The 13,733-nt window shown below is 37.2% G+C and overlaps 2 protein-coding genes across 2 annotated transcripts; one reads left to right on the forward strand and one right to left on the reverse strand.

The window, feature by feature from the left end:
• Window positions 1-1,223: 1,223 nt before the first annotated feature.
• Window positions 1,224-1,946, forward strand: LOC108995767 (uncharacterized protein At4g02000-like). The gene has a single exon (XM_018971390.1). The coding sequence runs from the start codon at window positions 1,224-1,226 to the stop codon at window positions 1,944-1,946; it is 723 nt and encodes a 240-aa protein (XP_018826935.1).
• A 7,159-nt stretch (window positions 1,947-9,105) lies between these two features.
• Window positions 9,106-13,315, reverse strand: LOC108995758 (probable LRR receptor-like serine/threonine-protein kinase At3g47570). Its single transcript, XM_018971382.2, has 4 exons — window positions 12,484-13,315; window positions 12,313-12,384; window positions 9,827-11,824; window positions 9,106-9,606 (listed from the first exon to the last, which is right to left on the reverse strand). Exons 1-4 carry the CDS (start codon window positions 13,313-13,315, stop codon window positions 9,254-9,256), a joined length of 3,255 nt encoding a protein of 1,084 aa, XP_018826927.2. The 3' UTR covers window positions 9,106-9,253.
• Window positions 13,316-13,733: the final 418 nt, after the last annotated feature.

A 13,733-nucleotide genomic window follows, 5' to 3' on the forward strand; every position in this document is an offset into this window, starting at 1 on the left:
TTTCAAAAGAAAAGGTCCGTTTTAGCAAGATCCCAGGCAAGGAGAAAGCTAGCTAAGTAAAACAATAAGGAGAAAACTAAGAACACAAAAGGGAAAGTAGGGCTTGGTTGGTAGGGTTCTTTTTGAAAAGGGCATGACACAACCATCTATGCCTCTCGAATATGGCTTCCTCTTAATGCTATATGACCATTGGAAAGACACTAGGAACCAGAGCATGTCTGGCTGGACATTAACCTAGTTTTTTAGGATAATAAGATTATTTTATAATCTATCCATTCAAATACTAATTATAATTTAAAAGCAATTGAGCATAATTTTTATAAAAGTTGAGTTTGATCGATCTTGACCATGTAATGCCCTTTTGTACAGGACTCTTTTATAATTAGAAGAGAGATACAGTATACAAAGTCGGCTATATCTAAACAAAAAATCTGTAGAAAATCTTGATCGTACTACATTATGAGCATCTCCAAACAAGGTTTATTGGCATTGATTCGATGATGTCTATGGGACGTGGTTGCTGAGACTAGGGCCAAACATACCCATAAAACAGCAGTAATTAGGGGATCAACAATCCCGCACTCCAAGGGTAGATACTAGATCGCACAAATCTGGCCAGTCATAGGATGCAACCGATACTAGTCATATGTTCAAGTTGGTCAAAGTTATTTTAATGAATCACTTTTGCCTTAATAGGCATAGAATGCATACATATCATAAAAGAGATATTTGTAATTGTAAATTGTATAATTACTGTATAATTATTTTGAAAAAAATAAATAAAACATGAGACTCATATGAAAAATAATAATTTTTTAATAATAAATTTTATTCTTTTTCAAAACGATTATGTAATGTTTATGCACTTTATAATTGTACGTAAAATTCCTTCACATATCATATGATTGCCGTTTATCACCTACGGCATGTTAGCGTAGCCATGTGAAAGATTCGGGCCAGTACATGCAAGAAAGGCTCTTTACCATTCTCCTCCTTTTTCTCTCTCAGGAAAAGGGTGGAGCGAAATGAGTGGGACGTGGAAACGGTTATAACAGAAGTAGTGGAACAGGGTGGTGTGAGGTGGTATAGAAGATACGTACGGGGGCTGTAGGTGTGTGTGTATAGTGGCGTAAGTGACGGCGAGGGTATCTGTGAAGAAGGTTCTCGTAGTGAGGGACCTTAGGTGCTCGGAAGGTGGTCTCTGAGAAGGAAGGGGGCGAGCAATGGAGGTTTTGGAAGAGAAATGGAAGAAACTGAGGCTACGGGAAGAAGAAGTTGTTGATATTGTTATAGAAGACAATGCTCCTGAGGTTTTGAGATACAAGGAGCAAAGAAGTCTAGTGGGTAGAATGGCTTCGTCTAGAACCATAAGCAGGGAGGCACTGGAAGCAACAATGGCGAAGATATGGAGAATCAGTAAGGCAGCTAAGTTCATGGAGGTTAGTTTGAATATGTTCGTCTTGGTCTTCGAAAACCAAGAGGATAAACAAAGAGTCTGGGCAGGAAGGCCTTGGCTCTTCGATAACAATCTGTTAGTATTGAGGGAGTTTGAGGGTCACATTCCACTTCATCGCATAGATTTTGATTACGAAAGCTTCTGGATCAGAATGCACAACTTGCCTTTATCATGCATGACCAAAGAAAGAGGAATACAGATCGGGAGTACAGTTGGTAAGGTCGAGAAAGTTGATGTTCAGGATGATGGCTGTGGTTGGGGATGCTATTTGAGGGTTTGTATATATGTGAATTTGTCACAGCCTTTGGCAAGAGGTCGTACTCTGAAGATAAAGGGAGAGAGTGTCTGGGTCCCGTTCAGTTATGAGAAAATGCCTCGCATTTGTTTTTCCTGCGGATGCATAGCTCACGGGACAACTGGATGCTGCAGTGTACTGGAGGAGTTAGAAAGTAAGGAGGAGCAATATGGTGTGTGGATGAGGGCTTCATAGTTCCAAAAGGTTAGTAATACTAGTAATCTTTTTAGTGGGGAAGAGGGGTTTAAGAAGTGGAGAAAGGAAGATACTAAGCAGTTTTCTGGTGAGGATAAGAGAGAATATAATGATGAAAAAGGGGGGTAGTGAGGGAGAGGGAGGTGAGGAGGGAAAACTGAATGGAGAGGAAGAGAATAATGAGGTTTTTTCAGGAAGTTCTAATAAGGGGGGTGGGGGGTGGGGAAGAGGAGGTTGTTCATACTACTAATTCTGAGGAGTTGTATATGAAGGCTAGGTCAGGACAAAACAATGTAGAGAGGGGCCTGATAGAATTGTATGAGGTGGCGCTGAGAGATGAGGTAGGTTTTCAAGTGGGGGGCATGAGTATTGAAATTGGGGAGAGAGAGCTAAGGCCTGTTGATGAGGCAGTTCAGACTAAAGGCTGGAAGGAAAGTGAGCAGGGCATACAAAAAGGAACATGGAAAAGGAGAGCTAGGAAAAAAGGGAAGAAGGACTGTGGTGCAGCAACCACTGTTAATAAAAAAAGGAATGAGGAATGTGTGATAGAAGAAAAGGAAAGAGGGATAAATAGGAAAAAAGGGAGATGGAGCAGTGGTGTGGAGGGTAAAGACAGTGTGGTGGAAGTGGCGGAGGCTGAGTTTCAGCCCTGCCAAGCATTATGAAAATATTAAGTTGGAACTTCCGAGGATTGGGGAATCCTCGGACAGTTCGAGATCTTTGCATGATGGCAGAGAAAAATAAACCCAACTTGGTTTTCATCATGGAAACTAAGATTAGAAGAAAAATGATTGAGTTTCTAAAAAAGAGGTTAGATTGTGAGGGATGTATTATGGTGGATCCAGTGGGAAAAGGGGGTGGTTTGGCATTGTTTTGGAAGGCAAATGTGGATTTAGAGATATTGAATTATTCCCAAAGGCATATTAATGCCTGGATTTGGGATGAAGGTGTTGAGAAATGTTGGCTGCTAACTTGTTATTATGGTCAACCTGAAACGGCAAAAAGGAAGGAATCATGGGACTTGTTAAAATCTTTTAAACCACAAACTCAGGTGGGCTGGTGTGTGTTGCGAGATTTCAATGAAATACTTGTTAATAGTGAAAAGGAAGGGGGAAGAGTGAGACCTGAGGGACAGATGACATTGTTTTGGGAGGCTCTAATTGATGGAAACCTTTATGATTTGGGTTGGAAGGGAGACAGATTTACTTGGAGTAATTTGCATGGTGATGAATCATTTACCAAGGAAAGGCTAGATAGGGTTGTGGCAAACACTAAGTGGAGAGAGGTGTATAAGGAGTCACGGGTTGAAGTTCTGGTGGCTAGTTCTTCTGACCATAAACCTTTGTTAGCTCACTTACTGAAGCATAATGCAGAAAAAGGGGTTAAGAGGAGATCCTTTAAGTATGAGGCAAGCTGGGCCTTAGAAGATGACTGTGAACAAGTGTTAAAGACAGCATGGAGGAAGGAAGAAGTGGGGAGGAATCCCTCAAACAAAGTGGTAAAGTTACTGGAGAATAGTAGAGTAGTTTTTCAGAAGTGGAGCAGGAAGCTAAGTATGGGAGGACAAAAGGATATTGAGGAAAAGTCAAGGCTACTGCAGAGACTTCAAGAGGATGAAAATAGTGGTAATGCATTAGTGATAAGGAGAGTGAAGGAGGAGCTGAACCTGCTGCTGGAAAAAGAGGATCTGAGGTGGAGTCAGAGGGCAAAGGTTAATTGGTACAAGCTTGGAGATAGAAATACTAAGTATTTCCATGCTTGTGCCAATCAAAGAAAAAAAAGGAACCTGATTAGAGAAGTGATGAATGAAAACAATAGAAGAGTTATTGGTCATGAAGAAATTGAGCAAACTTTCAGGAGGTATTTTATGGACCTTTTTCAGACAAGCAATCCCAGTAAAGAGGTGATAGAGGACTGCATTGGAGGCATTGAAGCAAAGGTTACCCCAGACATGAATGACTGGATCTCGAGGAGCTTTTCAAGAGAGGAGGTGGAAGAGGCAGTTAAACAAATGGGACCTCTAAAATCCCCGGGTCCAGATGGTTTTGGAGCTTGCTTTTTCCAAAACTATTGGAAGGTAGTAGCTGAAGAAGTGTGCCAGGCAGCATTATCTATTTTAAATGGTAACTCTATGGACTCTGCTCTTAATCACACTTATATTGCTTTGATTCCTAAAGTTAAAGACCCTTTGTTGGTTAGTGACTTTAGACCAATTAGCCTTTGTAATGTCATTTACAAAATTGTGTCAAAAGCTATCACTAACAGATTTAAGAGAGTGTTATCATCCATCATTTCTCCCTCCCAAAGTGCCTTTCTACCTGGGAGAATGATTAGTGACAACATTATGATAGCCTATGAATTACTTCATTCCATGAAAACAAGGAAGAAGGGGCGGGTGGGAAGTATGGCCATGAAGTTGGACATGTCCAAGGCCTATGATCGAGTGGAATGGAAGTTTATTGAGGTAGTAATGGTTAGGTTTGGTTTCTGTGAGAGATGGGTGAAGCTTATCATGAAGTGTGTCTGTTCAGTAACCTTCTCGGTTTTGATCAATGGAAAGGTGGGCCACACCTTTAAGCCTTCAAGGGGGTTAAGGCAGGGTGACCCTTTGTCACCTTACCTTTTCATCCTTTGTGCTGAAGGGCTGAGTTCGATGCTTAATTGCTATGAAAAACAGAATTTGATTAGAGGTGTGCAAGTTTCTCGAGGGGGGACAAGAATCAATCATCTTCTCTTTGCAGATGATTGTATTCTGTTTGGTAGAGCCAAGTTGGAAGAATGGGATAAGTTTCAAGAGCTTCTATACAAATATGAGCAAGCCTCTGGCCAGTTTCTTAACAAAGGGAAGACTTCTATTTTTTTCAGTAATAATAACAATGAGGGGGATAAGAGAAGGATTATGGTGGCTGGGGCTTCTGTGGTTTGTGGCAGTTATGAGAGATATCTAGGTCTTCCAGTTTTGGTAGGAAGATCTAAATACAACTCCTTTAGAGTATTGAAGGATAGGGTTTGGCAGAGGATCTCTAGCTGGAAAAACAGCTTCCTTTCACAAGCTGGAAAAGAAGTATTGATAAAGGCAGTGCTTCAATCTATCCCCATGTATACCATGAGTGTGTTCAAGCTCCCTGTGAAGTTGTGTAAGGACATAAATGGATTATTTTCAAGATTCTGGTGGAGGAAGCAGCACATGGAGGGGGGTATCCAATGGAAGAAATGGGAATCTTTGGGATTGCAAAAAGGGAAGAGAGGTTTGGGATTCAGGGACTTGGAAAGTTTTAACTTAGCTCTCTTAGCAAAGCAAGGGTGGAGGCTTATTAAATATTCTGATTCTCTAGCAGCAGTGGTTTTTAAGGAAAAGTATTTTGGGCATTTAAGCTTTCTGGAGGCAAGGCTTGGCAGACAACCTTCTTTTCTATGGAGAAGCATCTGGTCAGCAAGAGATTTGCTTCTTGAGAGATTGAGGTGGAGAGTGGGGGATGGTAGTAAGATTCAAATATGGGGCTCTAAATGGATGCCAACACCTACATCCTTTTCAGTCCAGTCACCAGTGTCTATGCTAAGGGAAGATGCAAAGGTGGAAGAGCTGATTGACAAACAGAACAGAGCATGGGATGAGGGGAGAGTGAGAGCTATTTTTTCAAGTGAAGAGGCAGAGCTAATTCTTAATATTCCCTTGGGCAGAGGTATGGCACAGGATAAAATTATATGGGGACCGTCAAAGAAAGGGGCTTTTACTGTCAGCAGTGCATGCTATTTGCAGCTTGAAAGATTGAGAAACAGCAGAGGTTCAAGCTTAGATGCAGAAATGGTAGATAAGAGATGGAGGAATATTTGGGACTTAGATGTTCCAGGAGTGGTCAAGTTATTTTTATGGAAAGCAGCAAGTAATTTGCTGCCCACAAAGAAGAACCTACTCAAAAGGAAGGTAGTGCAGGAGCCAAGTTGTCCAATCTGTCATGGAGAAGAAGAGTCAGTTATGCATGCCCTTTGGGAGTGCAAAGCAGCAAATGATATATGGGCTGATAAGAGAAGCTTAGTACAGAAATGGAGTTGTAAGGAGGTTGATTTTATGAAGCTATGGGAGAAACTGATGGCAAGATTGAACCTGCCACAGCTAGAAGAGATGGCTATCCTTTTCAGAAGAGTGTGGCTCAGGAGGAACGAATATGTTTTCGAAGAGAAACTATCTTGTCCTAGGAAAGTCTTCACCTCAGCTATTGAAGGGCTTGAAGGGTACAGGAATTCTCAAAGGGTACAAAGGCAGGATGTTCATTCATCAAGTGCAGAAGGGAATAGACACATATGGCAGTTACCAAAGGCTGATTATGTGAAGGTTAACTGGGATGCATCATTAGATTTAAAGAGGAAGAGAATGGGTGTGGGTATTGTGATTAGAGACGAGAAGGGAGAGGCATTGGTAGCTGTTTGTGATCAGAAGAAGCATGTGCAGGATCCATCAGTGGCAGAATGTCATGCACTTTGGAAGGCATTGGAGCTATGTAATGAATTGAATTTTCAAAAGGTAATATTGGAAGGAGATGCCAAGAATATTGTTTCTGTTAACAGTGAGGAGGAGGATCTGTCCTGTGTTGGTTTTATAGTTGATGATATACGTTCAGTGTTCAGAAACAGACGAAATTGGTCTTTACATTTTGCCTATAGAGAAAGAAATACAGTGGCTCATACATTAGCTAATGAAGCTTTGAAGTTTGAAGAAGCTAAGATATGGATTGAAGAAGTTCCAGGTGTTATTGTAAATTGCTTGGAAAAAGATAAACTTTGTATTACTTAAAGTTTGATTAATGAAGTTTTGAGGTTTATTTCAAAAAAAAAAAAAAAAGGCCATGTGAAAGATTCACATGAATCGTGATAGAATTTTTCTATAATTGTTTTTTTTTAAATTTAATTACTCACAATTTTCTTTTAATAATTTTGTATTATATAAAGGCCAAATCGCATACCTTGCGCCTTTCACATAAAGGTTGGGGAGTAGTAATACACTTTCTGAAAAAAACTTCCGAATGTCCTTCTCGAATAGTATATTTTATTTAATTTTTTTTATATATTTTTTTAATCATCATAAATATTTTTTAAAAAAATAAAAAAATTTACATCATTAAAAAATATATCCTTAATCACTAAATAAAGAAAAAAAAAATTCATTCCGGACACTTTTTGCGTTTAGCATTTCTCAAAGGTTGGGATACACTTGTGTGATGCATCTGCAAATTTGTTGACTAATCATACGTAGGTGTTGTCTCCATTTTGTGACATGTGATGTGTAGACTATGCACATAAATGAATCAATTTTGTAATTTCAATAATATTAGATATAGTTATGAGTTGTACCGTATACTTATTTTAAAAAAAAAAATTATTATTAAAAAACTAATTTTTTTTATGGTCTCAAATTTATTAATTTTTTTTTTTTAAAAAAATACATGACACTTGTACACTTTGTGACTGTAAATATAATTTTTCTTATAATTTTTCCTGAATTCTTTTTTACGTAACTCGTAAGAGTTTGCTTTGCTTTGGAACTAAGAAGTTATAATAATTCTTCGGTTCTGTCATCCTTTTTATTTGGATTAAAAGTATGTGAGGATGGATTGAGCCAAATAATGACCACAACCCAATGCGAGATTCTTGAATCCCAGATAGGTGTAATAAAGCCAAACCAAAAGTTAGAAAGTAGAGGATTAATACCCAGCAACGCTAGACTACTGAGACGGCTGCATGAAAGAGACACAACTACAAGAAGGAGGGTATAATACGAGAAGTGATACATCTATAAAGAAATTCATTTATCTGGTTTAATATAATACGTCATATTTATTTTATAATAAAACATATTTTATAATATAACGTATTAAATAAACTATATCATTTTATATTTTTTATATCAAGCATTTTTCATAATCAAAAGACTCAGTAACAGAAAAAAATCTTCCAAACTAGCTTACCAAAGACTATATAAATGTGTAAGAGTGGCATTGAGGAAAATCCCTCGCTAATATAAGACAATGCTAAGACCTAGTTTCGGAACATATGTATTCTAAAATATTAATTTCATATATTTCGTCTCAAGCCAAAACATTTTTCAATTTTAAATTTTTAACTTTTTTTATCTAATTATTATCTAATTATTACAATTTTCTCAAACTTTTAAACAAAATATAAAAAGAAATACTATTTTTTCAAATTTTAAAACAATAATAATATTAAAAAACTATATTAAAATAGTATTTTAATTTTATAATATTTTTTTTAATTTGTTCTCTCTCCTTTTCCAAAACTCAATAAAACATGTTAATTCAAATCATTTTATTACTATTCATAAATAATTTTACAACTATTTACAGATATTTTGAAATATTCTAAGTGTCCAAACTATGTGTCGACTTTATTTATGTTTTAGATGAGTACGACTTTTTATCCAGTTTGGTCCAAAATATCACATCTATTGCCCATGCTTCAACTATTGCTAGTAACATAATTTACATTATTGTAATAGAAAGGTTCATTTGCCGGTTGGCTTATCGTTCGCAACAAACAAACTAGTTAGAAACTTGATGAAGCTTATTAATGTGAGGTCTGCATTTCAGGTTGGTGATAATGAAGCCGAAATTATGTTTACAGTAGCTTTATTGTGTACAAATGTATCTCCATCACTTAGGCTGGCCATGTATGTATGAGGTTAATTTATGTTTAAACTAGCGTTATGGAAAGATAAATGACTATTCCGAACCTAACCCCAGTGCCAAACATTAGTATATATAGTGAAGATCTGAGGCTTAAGGCCATGCGAGACCTCCAGTGATAGAGGAAAACTTAGAATTCTTGGGTTTGTCCCATTTTTTAGACTTGGTTGCCTAGTGTAAAGGAGGCCCCTCTCCCCTTAGACCATTGGTACAAATAAAATCTCTCCCATTTTTGGGTTTCACCATCAATGATGACAATTTTAGGTGAACAACTACGATGGAGAAGTTTGTGGAACAAAAACTTCACTAGATCTGCAATTTGCCAACGAGGTAATTTCACTTCCTCCATGTATTCTGATTTAATTTTTCTAGCACCTAATATACGAGAAATAGATGACACTATACATTCATAACATTAATTGACAGAAACAATTGTAGTTTGGGGATAAAATGGCAACTTAGATAGTTCCACGATAATATTGCAAAAGAACTAATAGTTTGAGGTGTAAATTGTAATTTTGTCTAAAAACAATGAAACATAACGCATAAATCCCAAACATAAGAGGCACAAACATGAGGGAGTTGTAAGCAAACTTGACACTCAAGTTAGTTTGTTCTACTATTTAGAACAAACTTTGATTTGAGCTTATTGAGTGTGGCTGAAACATTTTTTATGTCAATTCTTTGTGTAGGTGACTCTGCGCAACAATCCAAAGCCAATCTCATAATTGAAGATATGCAGTCTTCCATGGCAGCATGCTCTTTTTCATTTCTCAACAAATTGGCATCAACAATAGTGAGTATTGAAGTGAGCAGTGATTCATCTACCCAGTGTTTCAAGGTCATTTCTCCAAGAAACATGCTATCCGTAGGCTTCTTTCTTGTGAAAGTTTCCATTAGTAGAATGCCATAACTATACACATCGCCTCTTGTAGAAACAACTCCTTCTAATCCATACTCTGTGGATAACATTCTATCTCATCATATATAATTTCTTATTTTATAATAGTTCTGAACAAACCAATCTAAAAAAAAAAAAACTAGTACCTGTAGATCAAGACTTAATATATATATATATATATATATATATTTTGCTTTGGGCTCAAAAGATATTTAATTGCTTATGAACTTGTAGAAGGATGAACATGCAATTTGAAATGGAAAGGTTTGAAAATTTACCTGGTGCCATGTACCCGAAAGTAGCAAGAGTCATGGTCTGCATCATAGAGTCCCTATCATCTAAGAGTTTGGCCATGCCAAAATCGGCAACATGTGCAACCATTTCTTCATCTAATAAGACATTGCTTGGTTTCAGATCACAATGAATAATTACTGTTGAATAACCATGATGAAGGTATTCTAATGCTGATGCGATATCAATCATGATATTTAGCCTTTGTAAGATATTCAGATAGTGATCTTGAGAGTGCAACCATTTCTCTAAGTTTCCATTTGGGATGTATTCCAATACAAGGGCTTTGAAGTCCATATTGCTACAAATGGTGATGATTTTGAGAAGATTTCGATGACGAATATTTCGTAGCACCTCACACTCTACATCAAAACTTTTAAATGCCCCTTTCACTTGCAAGTTCATAATTTTTATTGCAATATCCATCCCATCTAAAAGTGTTCCTCGATATACTGACCCAAAACTCCCTTCACCAAGTAAATTATTAGAGCTGAATCCATTCGTTGCTTGTGCAAGTTGCTGGTGAGAAATTCTTCTCCATGTAACTAGAGGGTACATGTCTGCTTGAGCAGGAGAGTTTGGATTCCTCTTTTTCCATCTTTTCCAAGCAAATGCAAGGGTCACTGCAAGCATTATAAACCCAATTGCTAGCAATACATACCTCAACATATGTGGCCATGTTGTCTTCTTTTTGCGAGGATCACCTTCTTTACATGGGGGAACTTTCAATCGAGCTGCACCACAAAGTGCACTGTTTGACATAAATGATGCAGCTGAGAAGTTTAGAAATGGTCCACTTGTGGGAATTTCTCCTTGTAGTTTATTGAGTGAGAGATTTAGGTATTTGAGGTAATGGAGTTCTTCTAAGGACTTGGGAATCTCTCCAGATAAATTGTTATTGGAAAGATCCAAGAACTCCAAGCTTACCAATTCACCTAAAGATACAGGAATTGAGCCTTGTAGTCGATTTATTGCCAAGGAGAGATTAGTCAAATCTTTGAGAGCACCGATTGTTTTGGGGATATCACCTGATAGTTGATTTCCTGACAAATTCAATATCGTCAAGACCTTCATTTTCTCAATATCAGGTGAAAGAGAGCCACTTAAAGAATTGGATGAGAAGTCAACCTCCAAGAGATCTGTAAGCCTCCACAAGCTCAATGGAATCATCGACGTTAATTGATTGGAGCCTAAGTAGAAAGCTCTTAGCGAAGTCATATTATCTATGCATCTAGGAATGTGTCCAGATAGATCATTACCAGCTAGGGATAATTCAAACAAGCTCCTTAGATAACATAGTTTTGGTGGGATTGGTCCTTTTAGTCTATTACCATCAAGGCCCAAACTTTGAAGCATGCGCAAACTTCCTATTGTGGTTGGAACAAGTCCTCTCAATTCATTGCTGGATAAGGTCAACTTAGTCAAATCAGTTAAATTCCCGATCTCTATTGGAATGCTACTCTTAAGTTTGCAATCATATAAGTTAAGTGTTTGAAGAGTACGAGAGAGGTTTCCAATGGACTTGGGAAGGAAGCCATTTAAGTGATTTTTGCTCAAAGCTAAATAAACGAGATTTATACAATTGGACAAATAGGAGAAAATACTCAATTCTGGATATTCATCTGTCAAATCATTGAATTCAAGTTTGAGCCCCTGTAGGAATCTTAAATTTCCAAGAGATTTTGGAATTAAGCCCGAGAATGAGTTTGAAGATAAGTCTATGTGAGTGAGCTGTGAAGCATTAGAGATAGAGTTGGGAATTATTCCGCTCAATTTATTGCCCCCAAGAAAAAGTTGTTGAAGATTTGGCAAGAAGAGACCCATATTTGGTGGAAGTTGGCCCGATAGGTTATTTATTGTCATTCCAATCCCTTTTATTGTTGAGATATTGAAGATCTCAAATGGAATTGTGCCAAAAAACCCGTTGACTCCAATTGCGAAACCCTCTAGATTTTGCAGATTACCAATTTGATTTGGTATTAAACCTGTCACAATATGAATAATCATTGGTTTCTATTCAAGATGATAAATTAAGTAGATATAATGAACCTACCTAGAATACTCATAATTAGCAGTATGAAAATAACCATGACCTCAAATATCATGCATGGGGCTAGGCTGGCACATTTCAGGTTGAATTCTGGCTCCTCTCCCAGTTCAAATTATACAATGGAGGTGTCACAAATAGTTATGAATGTTTCTGGGTCCTTTTGTGATTTTGTTACTAGACTTGTTGAAATCTTCTAGTTTCAATATATTTTGAATGAAGTATTTTGTACTTCAAATTGAAATTAATCAATCAGAGATGATCATAGAACATGTATATATACTAAATCAATAATGGTATCGATGTAATTGACTCATATAAGACTATATAAACATTCCTTCAAAGTACAATCAGATCAGAGAACATGTCTACTAAATCAATAGTCTTATCTATGTAATTGACTCAAATAAGAGTAAGAATATATACCTTCAAAGTTGTTGTAGGAAAGGCCTAACTCCTTTAGCATGGTTAAGTTCCCTATTTCTGGGGGTAGTCTTCCTGTAAATTTATTTGTCAATAAATATAGAATTTGCTAATGTTTGTATTTGAACAAAAAGGATAACCATATATTGGAGGTTGATAACCGACTAAACATACCTTCAAAATTGTTGTCCTCAAGGTATAGCTCTGTAAGCATAGTTGAATTCCCTATTTTCGGGAGTTCACCTGACAATTGATTACGAGTAATAGAAAGACCCCGTAGATTGGGAAGATGATCAAACATATGTGTAGATAGTCCACCATATAGCATATTGTAGCCGAGTTCAATGACTTGTAGTGAAGATATGTTGAAGAAAATGGAGGACATCGGTCCTGAAAGCTTGTTCACTCCAAGATAAATTTCTTGCAAGGAAGATATCGTGAAGATAGAGGAAGGTATGGTGCCTGAAAGCTGATTGTATCCAAGAGCAATAACTTGCAATGAAGATATGTTAGACAGAGATGGTGGAATAGTACCTATGAAATTGTTATCGTTAAGATACAATTTTCTAAGTTTAGTTAGCGATCCCATCTGTGATGGAATTGCTCCATTGAATTCATTGTATCCAAAGTCAAAGAATTTCAACCGAGTAAGATGAGACAACTCAATTGGCACTGAGCCATGGAAACTATTGTTTTTTATGCTTAGGCTCACAAGAAATGAAATGTTTCCAATATGCGGAGGAATGGTACCTACAAGGCCCATGAAAGAAAGGTTTAAGACCATGACTCGGTTATGCCTAGAACCACAGATGACACCTACCCAATTGCAAACAGAAGTATTAGTAGACCAGTTTTTTGTCAAATGATTTTGGGGATCAAAAGAAATATGAGCTTTCAAGGCGAGAAGAGCAGATTGATCCGTGGTAATGTTAGGAGTTGCTGCCAAGGCAATGCTAAACCCGCACACAAAATAAAGCATGATCAGGAAACTTGTTGGGGGAGCCATGTAAAGTGTATGTCGGTTTAGGCATTCGAATTGAGGATTAACAAGTGAGACTGATGTTTAAAAAAGATTGCAGCCATAGAGGGAGGGAGGGGGTGGTTTGAGTGTTGTTGTCATCATTGACTTGTGCGGTAAAATCAATGTGAAAAGACGGCCAATTCATTGAAGTCAACATATTATTCTTTTATCAATAGCCATGATGTAGCATCAAACATTAGGAAATTATTTCGTATAAGAATGAAATTATTGTCTAGATTGATTAAGACTCATTCTCAGGTAAGGCTTTCGCAATATCAAAGTGATCACCCACATGAAGAAAAATTATTCAGATATCAACGTCAATCATTCACACTTTAGAAAATTGTTGTAAGCTCGACACCACTTTTCAAAGGGTCTAATATGAACATGATTGATGCAATTA

The sequence above is a fragment of the Juglans regia genome, chromosome 4 (assembly GCF_001411555.2).
Source record: "Juglans regia cultivar Chandler chromosome 4, Walnut 2.0, whole genome shotgun sequence".
Lineage (NCBI taxonomy): Eukaryota > Viridiplantae > Streptophyta > Magnoliopsida > Fagales > Juglandaceae > Juglans > Juglans regia.

Excerpts from the sequence above, each read along its gene's own strand:
- LOC108995767 (XM_018971390.1), top strand. The coding sequence starts at position 1,224 with ATGGAGGTTTTGGAAGAGAAATGGAAGAAACTGAGGCTACGGGAAGAA.
- LOC108995758 (XM_018971382.2), bottom strand. The coding sequence starts at position 13,315 with ATGGCTCCCCCAACAAGTTTCCTGATCATGCTTTATTTTGTGTGCGGG. Across the intron at positions 12,385-12,483 it reads TGAGGACAACAATTTTGAAG|GAAGACTACCCCCAGAAATA; the intron begins GTATGTTTAGTC and ends ATAAATTTACAG. Across the intron at positions 11,825-12,312 it reads TTCCTACAACAACTTTGAAG|GTTTAATACCAAATCAAATT; the intron begins GTATATATTCTT and ends ATATTGTGACAG.